Genomic DNA, 18,120 nt, shown 5'->3' with positions numbered 1-18,120 from the left:
AGCAAGACGGGGCTGGACCTCACTACGCCACAATTGCCCGCGACTACCTTTTTTTTTTTTTTTTTTTTTCTTTTTTTTTTTTGCCGTGGAGAAATCCCTAACGGATACCCCGCCCCCCGGGGGAGGGACGGGGTTATGTGGGGCTTGCACCCACTAAAACTCCACGGTGGTCGTCCTCGGGTGCGGAGTAGCGCGCCTGAGGAGGAGGACTTGATGCGGGGGCAAACTAGCGATTCGTCCGCTTGCCCCCCCCTCACGCGCATGATGTTGGTGCATACTCCGCACCGATTCCCCGAGGACTCGGGGACTTCCCTGGGGGAGTTAACTCCTCCCCCAGCACAGCTCCGACGACGCGAGACGGACCACGCGTCCGCGTCGCCACGGGGTTGCTGCTACTAAGGTGGGAGGTGCCCCCCGGCACCCCCACCCCACAACCCCCGCGATCGAGTTGCGACCCGAGCCGCGACCGAAGGTCGCGGCCAGGCGGGGGCGAATACAGGCAGGCCGTTGACCGGCCGCTCAACTGCCACGGAACTCGGGGAAAACGCTCCCGAGCCGCGGCAGGCACAAAGATGCGCGGAGCGGCCGGGAATCACAACGGCCGCCCGATCCACCCCACGAACTCGATCGCACTTCACGGAGCAGCGATGTTCTGCTGCTCCGCAGGGGGGGGGAGGAACTCGTCCCCCCCCCGAAACACCTCCCACTTACACATGACTGGGGCGCGGCGGCATATCAATCCGATCTTCTATCGGCCTGCCGCGCCCCCCTTCCCTCTCCAACTCAGCCCGCGACTACCTAAATCAAACCTTCCAGGACAGGTGGATCGGCCGCGGCGGTCCTGTTGCGTGGCCCCCACGGTCACCGGATATGACCCCGCTGGATTTTTTCTTCTGGGGCTACCTGAAGGTAATTTCATTATTGCTGTTACTTTTTCTTATAAGTATTCTTTTTTTACTTACGTTTTGTATTTGTTGTACAACAATCATTTCAGGATGAGGTGTACCGTCAGCCAGTGGATACACTGGAAGACATAGTTGTTCGAATTCACGTTGCAGTAGCAAATATTACGCCGCAAACATTGCTGGCCGTCCAAAGGCAAGTGATTGTACGCGCTGAGGCGTGCATAGACGCTGAGGGTGGTCACATCGAGCAACTGCTCAAATAACAGTAATCGGCCCCTTTCGGGGCCACCAATTTTATAACGTAGGAACAACACGTTCCATGAAAAGTAAATTAAGTGATCAGTGTTAGTGGCCGTGCAGTGAAGCGAATATTCGGTACATTAACCCGGATGCACTTGACGTTGCGATCCTTACCTTCGGGTGGTGTTATACCTGCGATCAGCTGAGCAGTGGGCGCAACCCTACCATAAATCTTTTTGTCCACCGATGACCAGGATCGGCACAGTGACCTACTTAGTGACACAGGTTTCCGTAAAAGAAGGAAAGGAAGGAAAGGAATGCCCATAGGGGTGAGTGTTATTTAATTTATTAGTGATTATTAGGTGTAGAAATAAACTCTGTACGATTTTAGGGTTCAATAACAGTTTGATTTAAAAAAAATAAAATAAAAACAACTCAATCATCGAAATAATTTCCATTATTGTTAATTACCTTTTGCCAAATTTCTGATAGCTTACGAATATCACTGCGATAGAAATTCGGATGCTTTATACCGATTATGTAAATCCAGTCTGAAAGAATTTATTCATACACCTAATATTATTTTTTAAATTTAGTTATGTTGGCCGTGATTAAACTACGGATTTTTACCTCAATAACGAATTATGATCACTTGTCACACTTTTTTGTTACATTACCTTTTCGTTTATGCCTTATTTGAAAACGAAATTTGCGTATTTCTTATCCTATCACTTCAAACAATTATTATTTAAGATTCCGCTTTAAAGTAAAACTGTGTAACGCGATTTCCTTCGGTGCATGCCGACTTGCTTGTTCATACCTTCGTAGTACAAGCGCAGCCGCCTGCCGCGTAGCCAACGCTACAACGGGAGCTCGGGCGGAAGGCGCGCGCTCTGATTGGTCGGGGTTTTTTGTTAATATCTCGTTAACGAAGCTTCGGACAATATTTTCGCTAAGGAAAAAGTTGTTTCAAATCACCCCCTGAGTCACCCCTTTCAAGGAACTCCGACATTTTTGGGACACCCTGTATATTCATATATTAGAACACTTTTCAATATCGAGTTTAGATCTGTGGTTCGAGGATTCGGATGATTTTTATTTTCAACATGACAATGCAAGTTGTCATCGAAGCAAGATAGTTCAAAACTACCTTCAACAAAAAGGCTATCGAACCATAAAATGGCCAGCAAATAGCCCAGATTTAAGTCCAATCGAAAATTTGGAAACAATTTATACGCGACAAAAAAAAAAAACAAAAAATAAAAATGAACTTTTGGAAGCCATTAAGCTCTCATGGAAACAAGTTTTGCCATCACAGTGTGAAAACTTGATTACATCGATGCCAAAACGTATACAAGCTGTGATACGTGCACGTGGGAACGTCACAAAATACTAGGTAATATAAATATTAAATCAATTATTGTTAATTTCTTTGCAAATTCATAATGTTACATACTTTTTTCCAGAACATCGGTCCATTCCATACTTATTTCCCAGACACATTTTGTTTCTTCCATATTTTGTATTATATAATAAACAAAATTCTTAATTATTTTTGGTGCTTTTACTTTAAAATAGACCAATTATAGATACCACGCGTTTCATATATATACCGTTACATATTATACATAACAATATTGGTGTTTCTCGTTAATTTCGTATTTTTGCGTTTGGTTCCAAACTTATTGCCAGGGGTTGTAGTATGCAGACTATTCAAACGGGCCAGAGGGACGCTGGGACACAATTTAGGGTATTTCACATTATAGACTTAAAATTAAAATATTACATTTTTGTTTTCATGCTCTGATTCCTAATGATATAAAAAGAATATCTGACCAATTTTAGGAAGATTGAGTAATATTTAGATGTATCACACTTTGCAAACTAAATAATATTATTTATTAATTGAGCGTTTAGAGTTGCATTTACTTCTATCGTCATTCGTGACTACATTGGCCGCGTAAGATCAATTAAACTAAATATGTAGTATGCTAAAGAAATGCGATTTCCAATGATAATTATTTTTATTCTCAAATCCTTAAAATAGAAACTGAACTTCAAAGAAGACTTAGACTTAGATGTATTAGTAGTATAGCTAGGCGGGTTCTAATTCAAATTTGAGTTTCAAGGTCATGACAACCGACCTTGAAATCTAAATTTGAGTTTGAAAATTTTCGAAATTTGTTTTTTTCCGGCAGGCGGGCGACGGATGACGTCATAGAGATGATGGGGCGAAAGTGGGGGGCGGGGGGTATAGCGCGAGGAGCAAATATCGATACCGAAACGATCTCGAACCGATACACCGAAGTGCATCGAGGAGGAACCGCGGGTGAAGGTGCTACTCTGAAGCGTGGTACAGACTGTCGGTAAGGAAGGAAATATTAATTTTATGATATTAATATAAATGAAAAAACTTCTCGGGGCGACGGGGCTCGAACCCAAGACCTCCGCGGTACGAGTCAGTCGCCTAACCAACTCCCCCAAACGCCGTCTCTCTGGCATTAGTCTTTTCCAAATGGTACATATAGCGAAACCAACGGAGCGTCACATATGTGACACACACACACACACACACACACACACACACGCACACGCGCACGCACACACTCACACATACACGCACACAAACACGCACACACACGCACACGCGCGCACACACACACACACACAAACGTCGGCGTATAATAATTTATTTTTATGAGAAATTGTATCGGATGGTGTCGGGTGATGTCGGGAAAGATCGGCGTTTTACATACCACGTATTTGGGGGACGGGGGTATGGGGAAAGAGAGAGAGTGGTACAGTCACAGTTATTTTAAAGCTACATTCGGAGAGGGGAAGAGACAACACAACATAGTGATACAAGTACATTTATTCTAAAGCTAAAATTTGTAATTTTTAAAATAGAGTTTTTCAATCTTCACGTCGCTGCGTATCGTGCGATCTCGCGGAATTCGACTCCTCTGGAGCGGCCGTGCAGGGTGATGTCACTTGGCGGCGCAAAGAATGAAATAGAATTATGCAGCGTCAGCAGAAATCTTTTTTCCCATCGCAGATAAATACTAATTATTGAAACGGCGAATCTTAAAAATTAGGCCGTGAGAGGAGGAACACGGGTAAATAAAATTGAGAAATAATATATGTTTAAGAAATATATATTGTTACAAATAATAATATGGAAGAATAATATGAAGGAATAATATAGAAAGAATAATATAGAATATAAAAAAACATAATTAAAATTTATTTGGCTTAATTATCCCACTCGATCACATCATCAGCAAATAGATTAGTTAATGGTAAATCCATAGGAACTTGCACAGGGTCAGTTTGAACTGCAACAACACTAGCCCGAAGCCCCGATACTTTTTATTCCTATAGGTATCAAAATCAATACTTTCCGCTTTGACGTTTCGCCAAGCCACACTCTTTGGATACGCATGATTATTCCGAGATTTAGTTATTTGTACATTATCATCATCATCGAAATCGCCTAAAAACGTTTGTTGTTCATATCGATGCATCGAATATTCCTCATCATCCTCAAAGTAGTCGTGTATTGGATTATCGCATTTTTTAAAAACGTTTAAAAAAATGTCGCCATCCTGATTAGCTTCCGCCTCATAAAGTTCTGCACATCGAATTTCTTCGGTTTGAACCGCAACATTTCGACAGGCCACATACATTTTCGGGCTGGATGAATGGATAACTGCCGCAGCAGCGGTGATCGATTGATAATATCCTTCAAAAGCAATCTTCTTCAAAGTAATTTCACGTAACACAAAAAATGCAAAAAGTGTTTCAAAGAACTGTCAATGTGGCTGCACGTTGACCACGATTTGAAGACAACTGGTCTCGCTGTATCTCCAAGCTCCCACATGTGGGCCCATGCCTAAAGTTGCATAGCTTTGCAAAGTAGGATGCCTTTGTTCTTCGCCATCTTCATCACAGGCCACCTGCATTTTCGCTGACCATCCTCACCTTCTGCACACATTCGAATTATTCACTAACCATCCTCGGAGTGCACTTATCATGTTCTTCGAATTCTTCTCCCTTCTTCTTTGGACACATCATTCGACTAGGTCACACCACTTTTGATCGCGTATCGAACGTGTATTGGACGTCTATTGAACCACTTTCAACGTCTTTCGTACCACTTTCAACGCCTAACGTACCACTCTGAACGTGTATCGAACGTCTATCGTACCACTTTCAACGTCTATCATACCACTTTCAACGCCTAACGTACCACTCTGAACGTCTATCAAACGTCTATCGTACCACTTTCAACGGCTAACGTACCACTCTGAACGTCTATCATATGTGTATGGTTACCGGTTTGATCATGAATCATACTACTTCTACATAATAATTGATTACATTTTATTTGTGTATTTCCCTCTGGCGTTTAGACCACCAGTTGAATATTTTAAATACATTTTGCATGGCACAGTGCTTTGCGTGTCAGCCACATCGCAGAGTATTAACTACATTTAGCTTATTTAGGGATTTGATATCCTCGTAGTCAATGTCCAGCGTCTCGATGATCACGCCCGCTCTCGTATTTTTATCGAGGAAATCCACGAGCCAATCGCAGCAATTCCTATTTCAATTGCTCTGCAAATTATGCCATACTATACTATTCTTTGTTATATTATATTAAAGTACTTTGATTTATATTTTATTTTTTTACATTCTACTTAACCTTAAGAAGGTGACAGGTTCTCTAAACAGTTGACAAATATCATTTGCAATTTAAATTTACGGAACTTAAGAATTCTAATGAAAATAATAAAAATTGTTTTTTTCTATTTCTTGGAATATCATCAAATATTTTACATTAGTTTCCACTTTGTTTACATCTTAAAATTTCAGTACTTGTCGTATGGCAAGGAAAGTATTGCTTTTGTAAACACTTCCTTTTATATAAAATGCAGTTAAAAATACGGTGTATTATTTACATAACAAGTTTCTTGTTTATAAATTATACTTTACACGTCGTCGCAACATTTAAAAGCAACGGAGATTTACTTTCTGAACTTATTTATAAAGTGCTCCCTGCATTTTATTACAGACATGATTGTGAAATTAATTCATCGTGCACGCATTGTCGTAGAGTTTACGTCGTAGACACACAAACAATACCAATAATCATCATGTATTTAAGTCTCTTTGAATTTCTACGAACGTTGTACCTTTCGTCTCTGGCGTAATGCGAAACAGAATCAGTGTGCAAGCTGCAACGACTACAGAGTACGCTAAAAATGGTAGTGAGTGACCATAGTTCAAATTTATAGCTACCCATATGTAAAGTTTGGTCGTTATAGTACTTAACACCCCACCAATTACACCTACGAGACACGTGCCCATCGCTTTGACCTCGGTAGCAGAGATTTCTGACATTAGGATGATCTGTAAAGAGACCAATCCGCAATTGAAAGTGAAAATCAATATTATGGAGGATAGAAGTAGTGCCCAAGTGTACATCTGTACGTTCAAATTCAAGTATTCCTCCGCGTAAAAGAAAACACCAATCATGAGATCAGAAATAGCTGCTGTAATACCCGACGCGAGAATAAATGGCTTACGGCCAAGTTTGTCGACCAAAAATGTAGTTAGAAAGGAGAAGACCACTTGCGTTACACCGATAACAATATTCATCGAATAGTCAGACATCAAGTTGCTGGTTGATTTGAAGATGAGCTGACCGTATATGAGAATTGTAAAGAAACCACCGAAATTGTGCATCACGGTAAAGAGCAGTATAATAATGAGGGCACGTAAATTTCCACGCGATGCAAGCATGTCCTTCAGAGTTCCACTCTTTACCACGTCTTTCTCTGTTTTCGATAGGGAGTCAACCAGCGTTTGCAATTCTTCAGAAACGTCGGCTTTCCCTCTTAGTGTTTCCAACACGTCCTCCGCTTCGTCCACTCTATTTCTCATTATCAGGAAGTACGGTGACTCGGGCATAAAGCAACAGGCGATTGCGAAAGCAATGTTGACGGCCAAGAAAATTCCAGTCATCAGAGATAACGAGAGATGCGGGGCAACTATGAACGTCACAAGAATGCCGGTATTGTATATAATGCCTACCAAAGATGATGCAGCACCACGTGTCGCTGGTGACGATATCTCGCCTATGTACATTGGGAGAACGCAAATAAATATTCCTAATACTAGCCCTGCCACAAGTCTTGCCGCGTACAATTCCTATAAAAAACAAGCGTATGAATTAGCGATTGTAGCTGATAAGGAAATTTGGATAAATGAAAGTAATTTATCGAATTGAAATTTAGTTACAAATTTATATGGTAACTGTAAAAGTAAACTACTATTTGTAAAATACATTTTTTAGTCTATGGTAAACAAAAACATATGAGTCATTCGACGCCAAACTGACCACTTTTTTCCCTTGATATCTGGAAATTTGTTTTAAATGGAATATGATGTAGTCCTCGTTAAGTTATGGGGGATTTAAGTCATTGTTTTGCCGATTTCGAATTTGTTTAAAAATTACAAGGCTTTGAATTTTTCGATTTTTGATTTTGAAGATGACATGACTGTTTTCAGCACAAATCTGATGAAGATTACTGTTTTCAACATGCAACAGTTTCAACCGCTTTCTTACTTGCTACCCTTAACGCCGTCATTCGAAATGATCATATTATCCTCTCCTGATGAAAGGAGCCCACAACTGACTACGACGTTGAATATGAGCGGTACACTTAAATGATGCAGCACCACGTCATGTAGCCTTATTTTATCGAGAACACTTCAACGAATATGGTAGTATTTTAGGGGTATTTTAAAAATCGTGACCTCGAGTCGAAATTTGCAAAATATAACTTTGTTTATAATTCTCATTATTGTGAAAATGATTTTTCAACCTGAAAAAAATTTTTCAAGCAGGTCGATTCTTCTCGATTAAAATAAAAAGAAATCGAGTAAATACGATAAATAGTTCCCCAGATAAAAAATCATCTGTAGGGTGACCTGTCCAGTGAATGAAAACCCCCCAGCGAATGAACGTTGCTCATGTAATACGAAAAATTAACGCCTATTTTTCTTTTTATTTTCTTTTTACTCATAACTTATACGGCATTAATTCCGTTTATTCAATATTTGTCCTCACTGCCGTTCATTCATTCGCAAAAGTGTACATTTCTTAGGTTACCATTGAATGAACAGCTTACCCGGTCTTTTTTTCTTTTGACACTTTCGCCGCGAGTGTGGAGATTAGGTTAACCCACCCTAAAAACCACATTTCAACTACAGTAAATCCTCGTTACCAGCACTACGAACGGGGCTGGCGGCGGGCTGCTAACGCGTTGTGGACACTATTCCGCGCGACCAATGGCGCGAGTGAGAAAACCCAATGAGCGAGCGAGAGGAAACGAAAGAGTCGACGGCAAATTCATATCGATTCTTTGTCTAATCCTTTGCCAGACTTTTAATGAAAGTTATAACAATCAAACATTGTCTGACTTTAAGTAATAAAACAGCTCGCTCATAACAATAACATTCAGAGGATTAAATAACGACTTTTGAATACTAATTTTAAAAGACATGCAGCTTAGTGTTAATTCACTGGGCAGGACATACTACAACTCATTACGTGCCCTCATTATTATACTGCTCTTTACCGTGATGCACAATTTCGGTGGTTTCTTTACAATTCTCATATACGGTCAGCTCATCTTCAAATCAACCAGCAACTTGATGTCTGACTATTCGATGAATATTGTTATCGGTGTAACGCAAGTGGTCTTCTCCTTTCTAACTACATTTTTGGTCGACAAACTTGGCCGTAAGCCATTTATTCTCGCGTCGGGTATTACAGCAGCTATTTCTGATCTCATGATTGGTGTTTTCTTTTACGCGGAGGAATACTTGAATTTGAACGTACAGATGTACACTTGGGCACTACTTCTATCCTCCATAATATTGATTTTCACTTTCAATTGCGGATTGGTCTCTTTACAGATCATCCTAATGTCAGAAATCTCTGCTACCGAGGTCAAAGCGATGGGCACGTGTCTCGTAGGTGTAATTGGTGGGGTGTTAAGTACTATAACGACCAAACTTTACATATGGGTAGCTATAAATTTGAACTATGGTCACTCACTACCATTTTTAGCGTACTCTGTAGTCGTTGCAGCTTGCACACTGATTCTGTTTCGCATTACGCCAGAGACGAAAGGTAAAACGTTCGTAGAAATTCAAAGAGACTTAAATACATGATGATTATTGGTATTTTTTGTGTGTCTACGCCGTAAACTCTACGACAATGCGTGCACGATGAATTAATTTCACAATCATGTCTGTAATAAAATGCAGGGAGCACTTTATAAATAAGTTCAGAAAGTAAATCTCCGTTGCTTTTAAATGTTGCGACGACGTGTAAAGTATAATTTATAAACAAGAAACTTGTTATGTAAATAATACACCGTATTTTTAACTGCATTTTATATAAAAGGAAGTGTTTACAAAAGCAATACTTTCCTTGCCATACGACAAGTACTGAAATTTTAAGATGTAAACAAAGTGGAAACTAATGTAAAATATTTGATGATATTCCAAGAAATAGAAAAAAACAATTTTTATTATTTTCATTAGAATTCTTAAGTTCCGTAAATTTAAATTGCAAATGATATTTGTCAACTGTTTGGAGAACCTGTCACCTTCTTAAGGTTAAGTAGAATGTAAAAAAATAAAATATAAATCAAAGTACTTTAATATAATATAACAAAGAATAGTATAGTATGGCATAATTTGCAGAGCAATTGAAATAGGAATTGCTGCGATTGGCTCGTGGATTTCCTCGATAAAAATACGAGAGCGGGCGTGATCATCGAGACGCTGGACATTGACTACGAGGATATCAAATCCCTAAATAAGCTAAATGTAGTTAATACTCTGCGATGTGGCTGACACGCAAAGCACTGTGCCATGCAAAATGTATTTAAAATATTCAACTGGTGGTCTAAACGCCAGAGGGAAATACACAAATAAAATGTAATCAATTATTATGTAGAAGTAGTATGATTCATGATCAAACCGGTAACCATACACATATGATAGACGTTCAGAGTGGTACGTTAGCCGTTGAAAGTGGTACGATAGACGTTTGATAGACGTTCAGAGTGGTACGTTAGGCGTTGAAAGTGGTATGATAGACGTTGAAAGTGGTACGATAGACGTTCGATACACGTTCAGAGTGGTACGTTAGGCGTTGAAAGTGGTACGAAAGACGTTGAAAGTGGTTCAATAGACGTCCAATACACGTTCGATACGCGATCAAAAGTGGTGTGACCTAGTCGAATGATGTGTCCAAAGAAGAAGGGAGAAGAATTCGAAGAACATGATAAGTGCACTCCGAGGATGGTTAGTGAATAATTCGAATGTGTGCAGAAGGTGAGGATGGTCAGCGAAAATGCAGGTGGCCTGTGATGAAGATGGCGAAGAACAAAGGCATCCTACTTTGCAAAGCTATGCAACTTTAGGCATGGGCCCACATGTGGGAGCTTGGAGATACAGCGAGACCAGTTGTCTTCAAATCGTGGTCAACGTGCAGCCACATTGACAGTTCTTTGAAACACTTTTTGCATTTTTTGTGTTACGTGAAATTACTTTGAAGAAGATTGCTTTTGAAGGATATTATCAATCGATCACCGCTGCTGCGGCAGTTATCCATTCATCCAGCCCGAAAATGTATGTGGCCTGTCGAAATGTTGCGGTTCAAACCGAAGAAATTCGATGTGCAGAACTTTATGAGGCGGAAGCTAATCAGGATGGCGACATTTTTTTAAACGTTTTTAAAAAATGCGATAATCCAATACACGACTACTTTGAGGATGATGAGGAATATTCGATGCATCGATATGAACAACAAACGTTTTTAGGCGATTTCGATGATGATGATAATGTACAAATAACTATATCTCGGAATAATCATGCGTATCCAAAGAGTGTGGCTTGGCGAAACGTCAAAGCGAAAAGTATTGATTTTGATACCTATAGGAATAAAAAGTATCGGGGCTTCGGGCTAGTGTTGTTGCAGTTCAAACTGACCCTGTGCAAGTTCCTATGGATTTACCATTAACTAATCTATTTGCTGATGATGTGATCGAGTGGGATAATTAAGCCAAATAAATTTTAATTATGTTTTTTTATATTCTATATTATTCTTTCTATATTATTCCTTCATATTATTCTTCCATATTATTATTTGTAACAATATATATTTCTTAAACATATATTATTTCTCAATTTTATTTACCCGTGTTCCTCCTCTCACGGCCTAATTTTTAAGATTCGCCGTTTCAATAATTAGTATTTATCTGCGATGGGAAAAAAGATTTCTGCTGACGCTGCATAATTCTATTTCATTCTTTGCGCCGCCAAGTGACATCACCCTGCACGGCCGCTCCAGAGGAGTCGAATTCCGCGAGATCGCACGATACGCAGCGACGTGAAGATTGAAAAACTCTATTTTAAAAATTACAAATTTTAGCTTTAGAATAAATGTACTTGTATCACTATGTTGTGTTGTCTCTTCCCCTCTCCGAATGTAGCTTTAAAATAACTGTGACTGTACCACTCTCTCTCTTTCCCCATACCCCCGTCCCCCAAATACGTGGTATGTAAAACGCCGATCTTTCCCGACATCACCCGACACCATCAGATACAATTTCTCATAAAAATAAATTATTATACGCCGACGTTTGTGTGCGTGTGTGTGCGCGCGCGTGTGCGTGTGTGTTTGTGTGCGTGTATGTGTGAGTGTGTGCGTGCGCGTGTGCGTGTGTGTGTGCGTGTGTGTGTGCGTGTGTGTGTGCGTGTGTGTGTGCGTGTGTGCGTGTGTGTGTGTGTGTGTGTGTGTGTGTGTGTGTGTGTGTGTGTGTCACATATGTGACGCTCCGTTGGTTTCGCTATATGTACCATTTGGAAAAGACTAATGCCAGAGAGACGGCGTTTGGGGGAGTTGGTTAGGCGACTGACTCGTACCGCGGAGGTCTTGGGTTCGAGCCCCGTCGCCCCGAGAAGTTTTTCCATTTATATTAATATCATAAAGTTAATATTTCCTTCCTTACCGACAGTCTGTACCACGCTTCAGAGTAGCACCTTCACCCGCGTTTCCTCCTCGATGCATTTCGGTGTATCGGTTCGAGATCGGTTCGAGATCGGTTCGGTATCGATATCTGCTCCTCGCGCTATACCCCCCCCCCCCACTTCTACCCCATCATCTCTATGACGTCATCCGCCGCCCACCTGCGCGAAAATTTTCTAACTCAAATTTGGATTTCAAGGTCGGTTATCATGACCTTGAAACTCAAATTTGAATTAGAACCCGCCTAGCTATACTACTTGTATTAGTTACATTTACATTAAAAAGGCATCAAATTCATTTTTAAATATACAATATACATATTCTTATTATTATTAATGTTTACACCTATAAAATTTCTGTACCTTATTATTTTACCCACATTTTTAGGACCTGAAAATGCCAAAATATGTAGAGTAGGCCGGGGGAGGTAGTCACATGCTGACATATATGACACACTAATACCACAAAACATATAATGATATTAACACCAATTGGATGTATGAGAAACAATGACATTTGAAATACACACATCTATGTATGTCCTAGCAGTATAGATACGCAATAGACAGGGATAGTGAATAAAATAACATTTCGATACCCTAAAGTAACTTCTTCTTACCGACTTATAATTGTAATGTAAACACTCCCTTTGCAAGTATGTGATTTTTCTTTTTTTAATCTGTAATGATAATCTGACCTTTTTTAAAGTAATACTGATCGTTACTTAGCACTTTTAAGTGTCTGGTTATACAAAAGAATTTGTAATTGAAGTTCAAAAGCATGGTCCAGGGCCAATGTAACATCGGCAGTCGGGGTCGGTTGTACCGCGAGAGAACCGAATAATGACAAAGAAGATGAACAATATTGTCTTGTTTGCATGGAATGTAAGGATTGATCACATGAAGAATGAACCAGCCAAAACGTTTTCTATTTCTGTCACAATTGCGATACCGCATAATTTGTTATAAATCTTACATTTTCACTAATTATTAGAATTAAAACCAATAAATATTTTAATTTTGTAACGTTGAATTTGTGCTACAATCGACTCCATACAGTGTTACTTGATTATATTACTTGACATACAGCGAAACTGTTCTAGCTAAACAATGTCAGATAAAGTCAAATAAGTAAAATTTTCATTTAAGAACTATTTTTCTAACTGTGATAGTTCTTCCGTGATCGTATTCCAAAGTCGAAGTGTTACCACCGCCCCCAGTCTACCCTACAAGCAAAGGATATAAATTAATTTTATGTCGATTTGCAATTTGTTGGATGCTGATGCATTGTATATCTTTCTTTAATAATAATATACAGGATTAGTGATTACAATTGTTACAAAATAATATAAGTAGCGCATATAATCCGAAGAGGAACTTTCAATATTTACATTTACAAATCCATATACAGTATGTCCCGTAACCAGTGGTACCTATTAGGGGCGATATCAGAAAATTTTATTCTATACTTTCAAAATTTCTTTTGTGTAGAATGTAATCTTATTCATCTGAGGGAGATGCTTATTTTATCATTTGCTAGTGCCGCAGGGTTACATTCTCTTTCAGCTGTTGAAATAATTCTCTTCGTGTGCATGGTTAACTGAAAAGGACACATTTACTAATTACTTATAAATTATTATACGTGCTCATATGTCAAGATAATGCCCATAAAAAAACTTAAAAAAAAAAGTAAAAAATATTACACCAAGTATAGAATTGATGTTGCTACACTGAATAAATATGTTTTAATTGCATTAATCTTTCTCTCTTTTTCTTGTGCGTGCGTTCGTGAATGTGTGTATGTGTGCGTGTGCATATGCTACGTATGATATTAGAATTAAATATATGTAGAATAAATCTGACTGCGTTTCTAGTATGTATATGTACATTATGTATTTTAGATTGTAAGGGAGTTATTGTAAATTATTAATACTAACAAAGACAATTAGCATTTCTTCGGTTTCGCAGCGCCAAGTATTTTGAATAATATATTTATTCGTATTAAAATATTTATTTGTATAAAAATATAGCTGCTTAATATTATTTAATACCCTTTTGTCTTTGTAGAAATAGCCATTGTTATAATTGGCGCAATTTTTGTATATCATTAATTTTGATTCTTTTAGATGGGTTCATTAAAATGTCCGCGATATGAGTAATGGAAGCTGTGAACACAGCATTTTAGCTGTGTATATGTAGTTGTGTCATCTTAAGCGCAGTTGGAATGCACCTTTATGTACTTGCAGCTCATTTTGATTTTACATATTTTTTTTTATTTTGCAATTATTATTATCTTCTATTTTTTGTGATTTATTTGATTTCATGTACTTGGCGTAATTTTTTTACTTTTTTTTTTAAGTTTTTTATGGGGATATCACTTCTTTTTACAAAGATAATTTGCATAGGGAATGACTTCAGATAATTTTTAATATTATATTAAAAACAGTAAAACAGTTTACAACCTTCTTTTTTAAAACTATTTTTTAGTATTCTCCAAAGGACGAATATAAACTAAATAAATTGGTGATAATCCATACTCTAATGTAGAGAAATACAAATATTTAACAGTAAATATGGTGTACCTTGGATGCTAAGTTTATTAAATATTTTCTAATTAAACATACCTTTGACATTGATTAATTATGTAAATTATGTTATACGTATTCAGTGGATTGGTGAAATTGGTTTAAATTTGAGTTTTCAGATATGAAGCAAACATACAAGAAGAAAACAGAGCATCGAAACTGAATAAAATCGTTTAATTATTAATATAATACTATGTCACAATAAATTATTATCTGTGACGTAGATCACTCTGTATCATCTTCTACTTCGATTATCTGTAAAAATATAAAATCCACATTTTAGTGATTTTAGTTACAACTTAATGTAGAACTTATATAGAAATAGAGTGGCATTTTGCTATTATAAGTGTAGAGACTACAAAATGTGTCCGAAGCAAGTGAGAGCGTATTGCAGAAAGTCTTGTTGCAGGAAATTTAAATGCTAATGGTAATAATTCAGGGAAAATGAACGAAGAGATCCAATATTTTCAACACACAATTCATTGGTTTTGAAATAAAATTAGTTTAGTATGTTCATTGGTGAATTGAAATATTGTTAATGGGAACCTAAAAAATTAATGAATTAATGAATAGCGTGACAACTACTGTGGATTTTAATTAAAGTATTACAAATATCTTTCACAAAAAATTGAAAACCATCAAGGGAGATGTGTTTTCAGCGTACTTTTTTCACTAATGTGACTTGCTCTACATTGCAAGCAGTCCACCATAATCTATTTTCTTAATTCTCAATAAAATGTCTTTTGACAAATTTTGGCGATATACCTTATTTTACAAGCTTCCAGGAACTTGTGCGAAACAAGATGCTCTGTCTATCTATCTAATCTTCTCCGGACAACCCCGAAGCCTGTGCGTCCCCTTCATTTCTATCCATCCAAGCCTGTGCGACCCGTTGAATTCTATCCAAGCCTTTGATATTGAGGACAAAATCGAAACATTCTGTTTTTCGTAGTCAGAAAGAGCAGAGTGCTAGTCTTCGTAAGACAAATGAAATATGCTACTTTTCGTAACGCACGTCGGATCAGTCGTGCTTCATAAACTTGATGGGATCTATCCTTTAAAAATCGCACGGTCAACATCCCCATCTCGATTTCTATCTCACTCTTTCTGAAAATCTAAAAATCATAGGATAAAAATCGTGACCGCACACCGAATATTGCACGCGAGAGGTCCTGAATGGTCGCGCAAATAATGAAGTAGTATAGTATTACGAAGTAGTATAGTATTACGTTAAAAATATTCAACAATCACCCGCTTCCTCCTTATCACAATTTTAAATAAGAAATCTGATATACACTCCTCACATTAATTAAAGGATCACCTCTGGGAGCCCGAAAAATAGGGGCAAGTTCACATGGTCATAACTCCGGTAAAAATAGTCGTATTGATATTTTGAAAATATGGTTGGGAAGCGTGGAATCGATACTTGTAGCTTTTTTGTAAATTCCAGATGCATTACTTTTCGACAAAGTTATAGCAATATAAAGAGCACTTGGTCAGTTTGAAAAAAATTTCTTCAACTTTGCGATGTTCCACGGCGTGCATGAAATTTTTTACACAAATTCCACTTACACCACTCGAAAGTGGTTACTTTCCTGTGTAAAAAGCGAGTAATGAATTTCTTGTACGATTTTTTTTTGACCGAGTTATTCAACTTTGAAGCAAAAACTGTTTTTTTTTACTTTAGTTGCTTCTAAAAAATGAAGAGATCATCATAGGAAATTCCTGAAAACATCATTCGAAAGATCAGACTTTCCTCTTTAAGATGCATCTTCGACTTTTTCGATTCAATTAAAATTTGGGTCTCTGATCCTTTAAAAAATATGCTTAAAAAGTGCACAAATTCCATTTTCTCTTCAACTCGCTGTATCTTCGCGAGAGATGATCGGAACATCAATGTCTTAAGCCCAATTTAAAGCGGAGAGTCTGCCGATTCTTTTGAGTACCCCCAGAACCGGCTGCGATAATTTTTTACCTGTGGCCTCCGTGTTTGTACTTACCGTTTCGGAAAAAACTGTGGCTTCAGCGGCCGCGTGACAGCCGTGAATGCAGTACCGCCGGCATTGGCATCACCCAAGGCATACCGTGTGGAGGGTGCTCGGTCGGATCTATGCCTCTTTTCTGCGTGCGCGCGTGTTTGTGTGTGTGTGTGTGTTGGGGTGGGGGCGAATCGATGAATCGCAGGTAATTTAAAATCTTAATATGGTGTATTACCACCACGATTTTGAATAACAGCCTGCAATCGCTGTGTCATGTTAATACAGCGACGTATTAGACGTTGAGGTAATCTGCGCCAAATTTGTTGTAATGCTACCTCTACCTGTCGCAGAGTAGTGGGGCGAGGATTGTATCGACGTAGTCGACGACCAAGCCTGTCCCAGACATGCTCGATCGGATTCAAGTCAGAGCTGACAGGAGGATGAGGTAACACGGCAATGCGGTTTTTTCGAAGAAACCGTCGTGTAAATACTGCTTTGTGACAACGAGCATTGTCTTGCATTATAATGAATCGGTTCCCAATTCTTACGCGTATTGGTAGGACGTGCGGTTCGAGTATCTCAGCCACATACCGTTCAGAAGTTAATCCAGGAGGTGGTACCACGACCAACGGTGTTCGGGTAAACCTGGATACGCCAGCCCAAACCATTATCGAACCGCCATTGTAAGGAACAATGGGGTCGTTACAGTTCTGGTGAAACCGCTCGCCACGACGGCGCCAGACACGTACACGCCTATTGTTGCCATGTAAACAAAATCTGGATTCATCCGTAAATAAAACATTTGACCATTGCATCTGTCTCCATCGCATATAACGGCGAGCATAGTCTAAGTGTACTGGTCGACGGGAATGAATACACCTCTCTTTAAGCCGATTTCTGACGGTCTGCGTACAAACAGCACGCTGCAACCTACGATTGATCGTATCGCGAGCCACATCTATTGCAGAAACGTCACGGTGTCGAAGAACGTGTCTTACAATACTTCTATCATCCCTTGCAGTTGCCTCACGATTGCGGCCCTGGCCGCGTTGCCTACCGAACAGGCCAGTCTGCTGAAATCGAGAATGTGCTCGACTAATAACGGATTGGCTTACACCCATCTCACGAGCAACCTGCCGTTGACTAGAACCATTCTCTAAAAGTGTAATGACACGCATTACTTCCATTTCGGTAAGCAAGCGTCGTGGCATACTAAAAGCATATTCAGTGGTATCTGGCAGTAGCAGAAGTTGAATCAGGGAGCTGCACATGTGCTTATAGGATGCCGTAGCTCGGCTC

At 39.0% G+C, this 18,120-nt stretch overlaps 2 protein-coding genes and 2 long non-coding RNA genes across 4 annotated transcripts in view; 1 reads left to right on the top strand and 3 right to left on the bottom strand.

Annotated features, from left to right (window-relative positions):
- Cow (Proteoglycan Cow) overlaps positions 1-18,120 on the top strand; it is a 1,009,917-nt gene that overhangs the window by 585,469 nt on the left and 406,328 nt on the right. The gene's annotated exons all lie outside the window — the stretch shown is intronic.
- Positions 1-18,120, bottom strand: part of LOC143371251 (uncharacterized) — a 333,517-nt gene that overhangs the window by 258,878 nt on the left and 56,519 nt on the right. The gene's annotated exons all lie outside the window — the stretch shown is intronic.
- Positions 1-18,120, bottom strand: part of LOC143371253 (uncharacterized) — a 137,986-nt gene that overhangs the window by 108,050 nt on the left and 11,816 nt on the right. The gene's annotated exons all lie outside the window — the stretch shown is intronic.
- LOC143371158 (facilitated trehalose transporter Tret1-like) lies at positions 6,300-18,008 on the bottom strand. Its single transcript, XM_076816108.1, has 3 exons — positions 17,937-18,008; positions 17,820-17,894; positions 6,300-7,358 (listed from the first exon to the last, which is right to left on the bottom strand). The coding sequence occupies exons 1-3, from the start codon at positions 18,006-18,008 to the stop codon at positions 6,300-6,302; spliced, it is 1,206 nt and encodes a 401-aa protein (XP_076672223.1).

Source organism: Andrena cerasifolii, chromosome 7 (genome assembly GCF_050908995.1).
Source record: "Andrena cerasifolii isolate SP2316 chromosome 7, iyAndCera1_principal, whole genome shotgun sequence".
Taxonomy (NCBI): Eukaryota; Metazoa; Arthropoda; class Insecta; order Hymenoptera; family Andrenidae; genus Andrena; species Andrena cerasifolii.
Note: the sequence above shows the minus strand (reverse complement) of the source record. Positions and strands in the feature narration are given on the sequence as shown.

Coding starts and splice junctions, on each gene's coding strand:
- LOC143371158 (XM_076816108.1), bottom strand. CDS start 18,008: ATGGAAGTAATGCGTGTCATTACACTTTTAGAGAATGGTTCTAGTCAA. Junction 17,895..17,936: donor AGGTTGCTCGTGAGATGGGT/GTAAGCCAATCC, acceptor TCTCGATTTCAG/CAGACTGGCCTGTTCGGTAG. Junction 7,359..17,819: donor CAAGGGATGATAGAAGTATT/GTAAGACACGTT, acceptor TGTTTTTTATAG/GAATTGTACGCGGCAAGACT.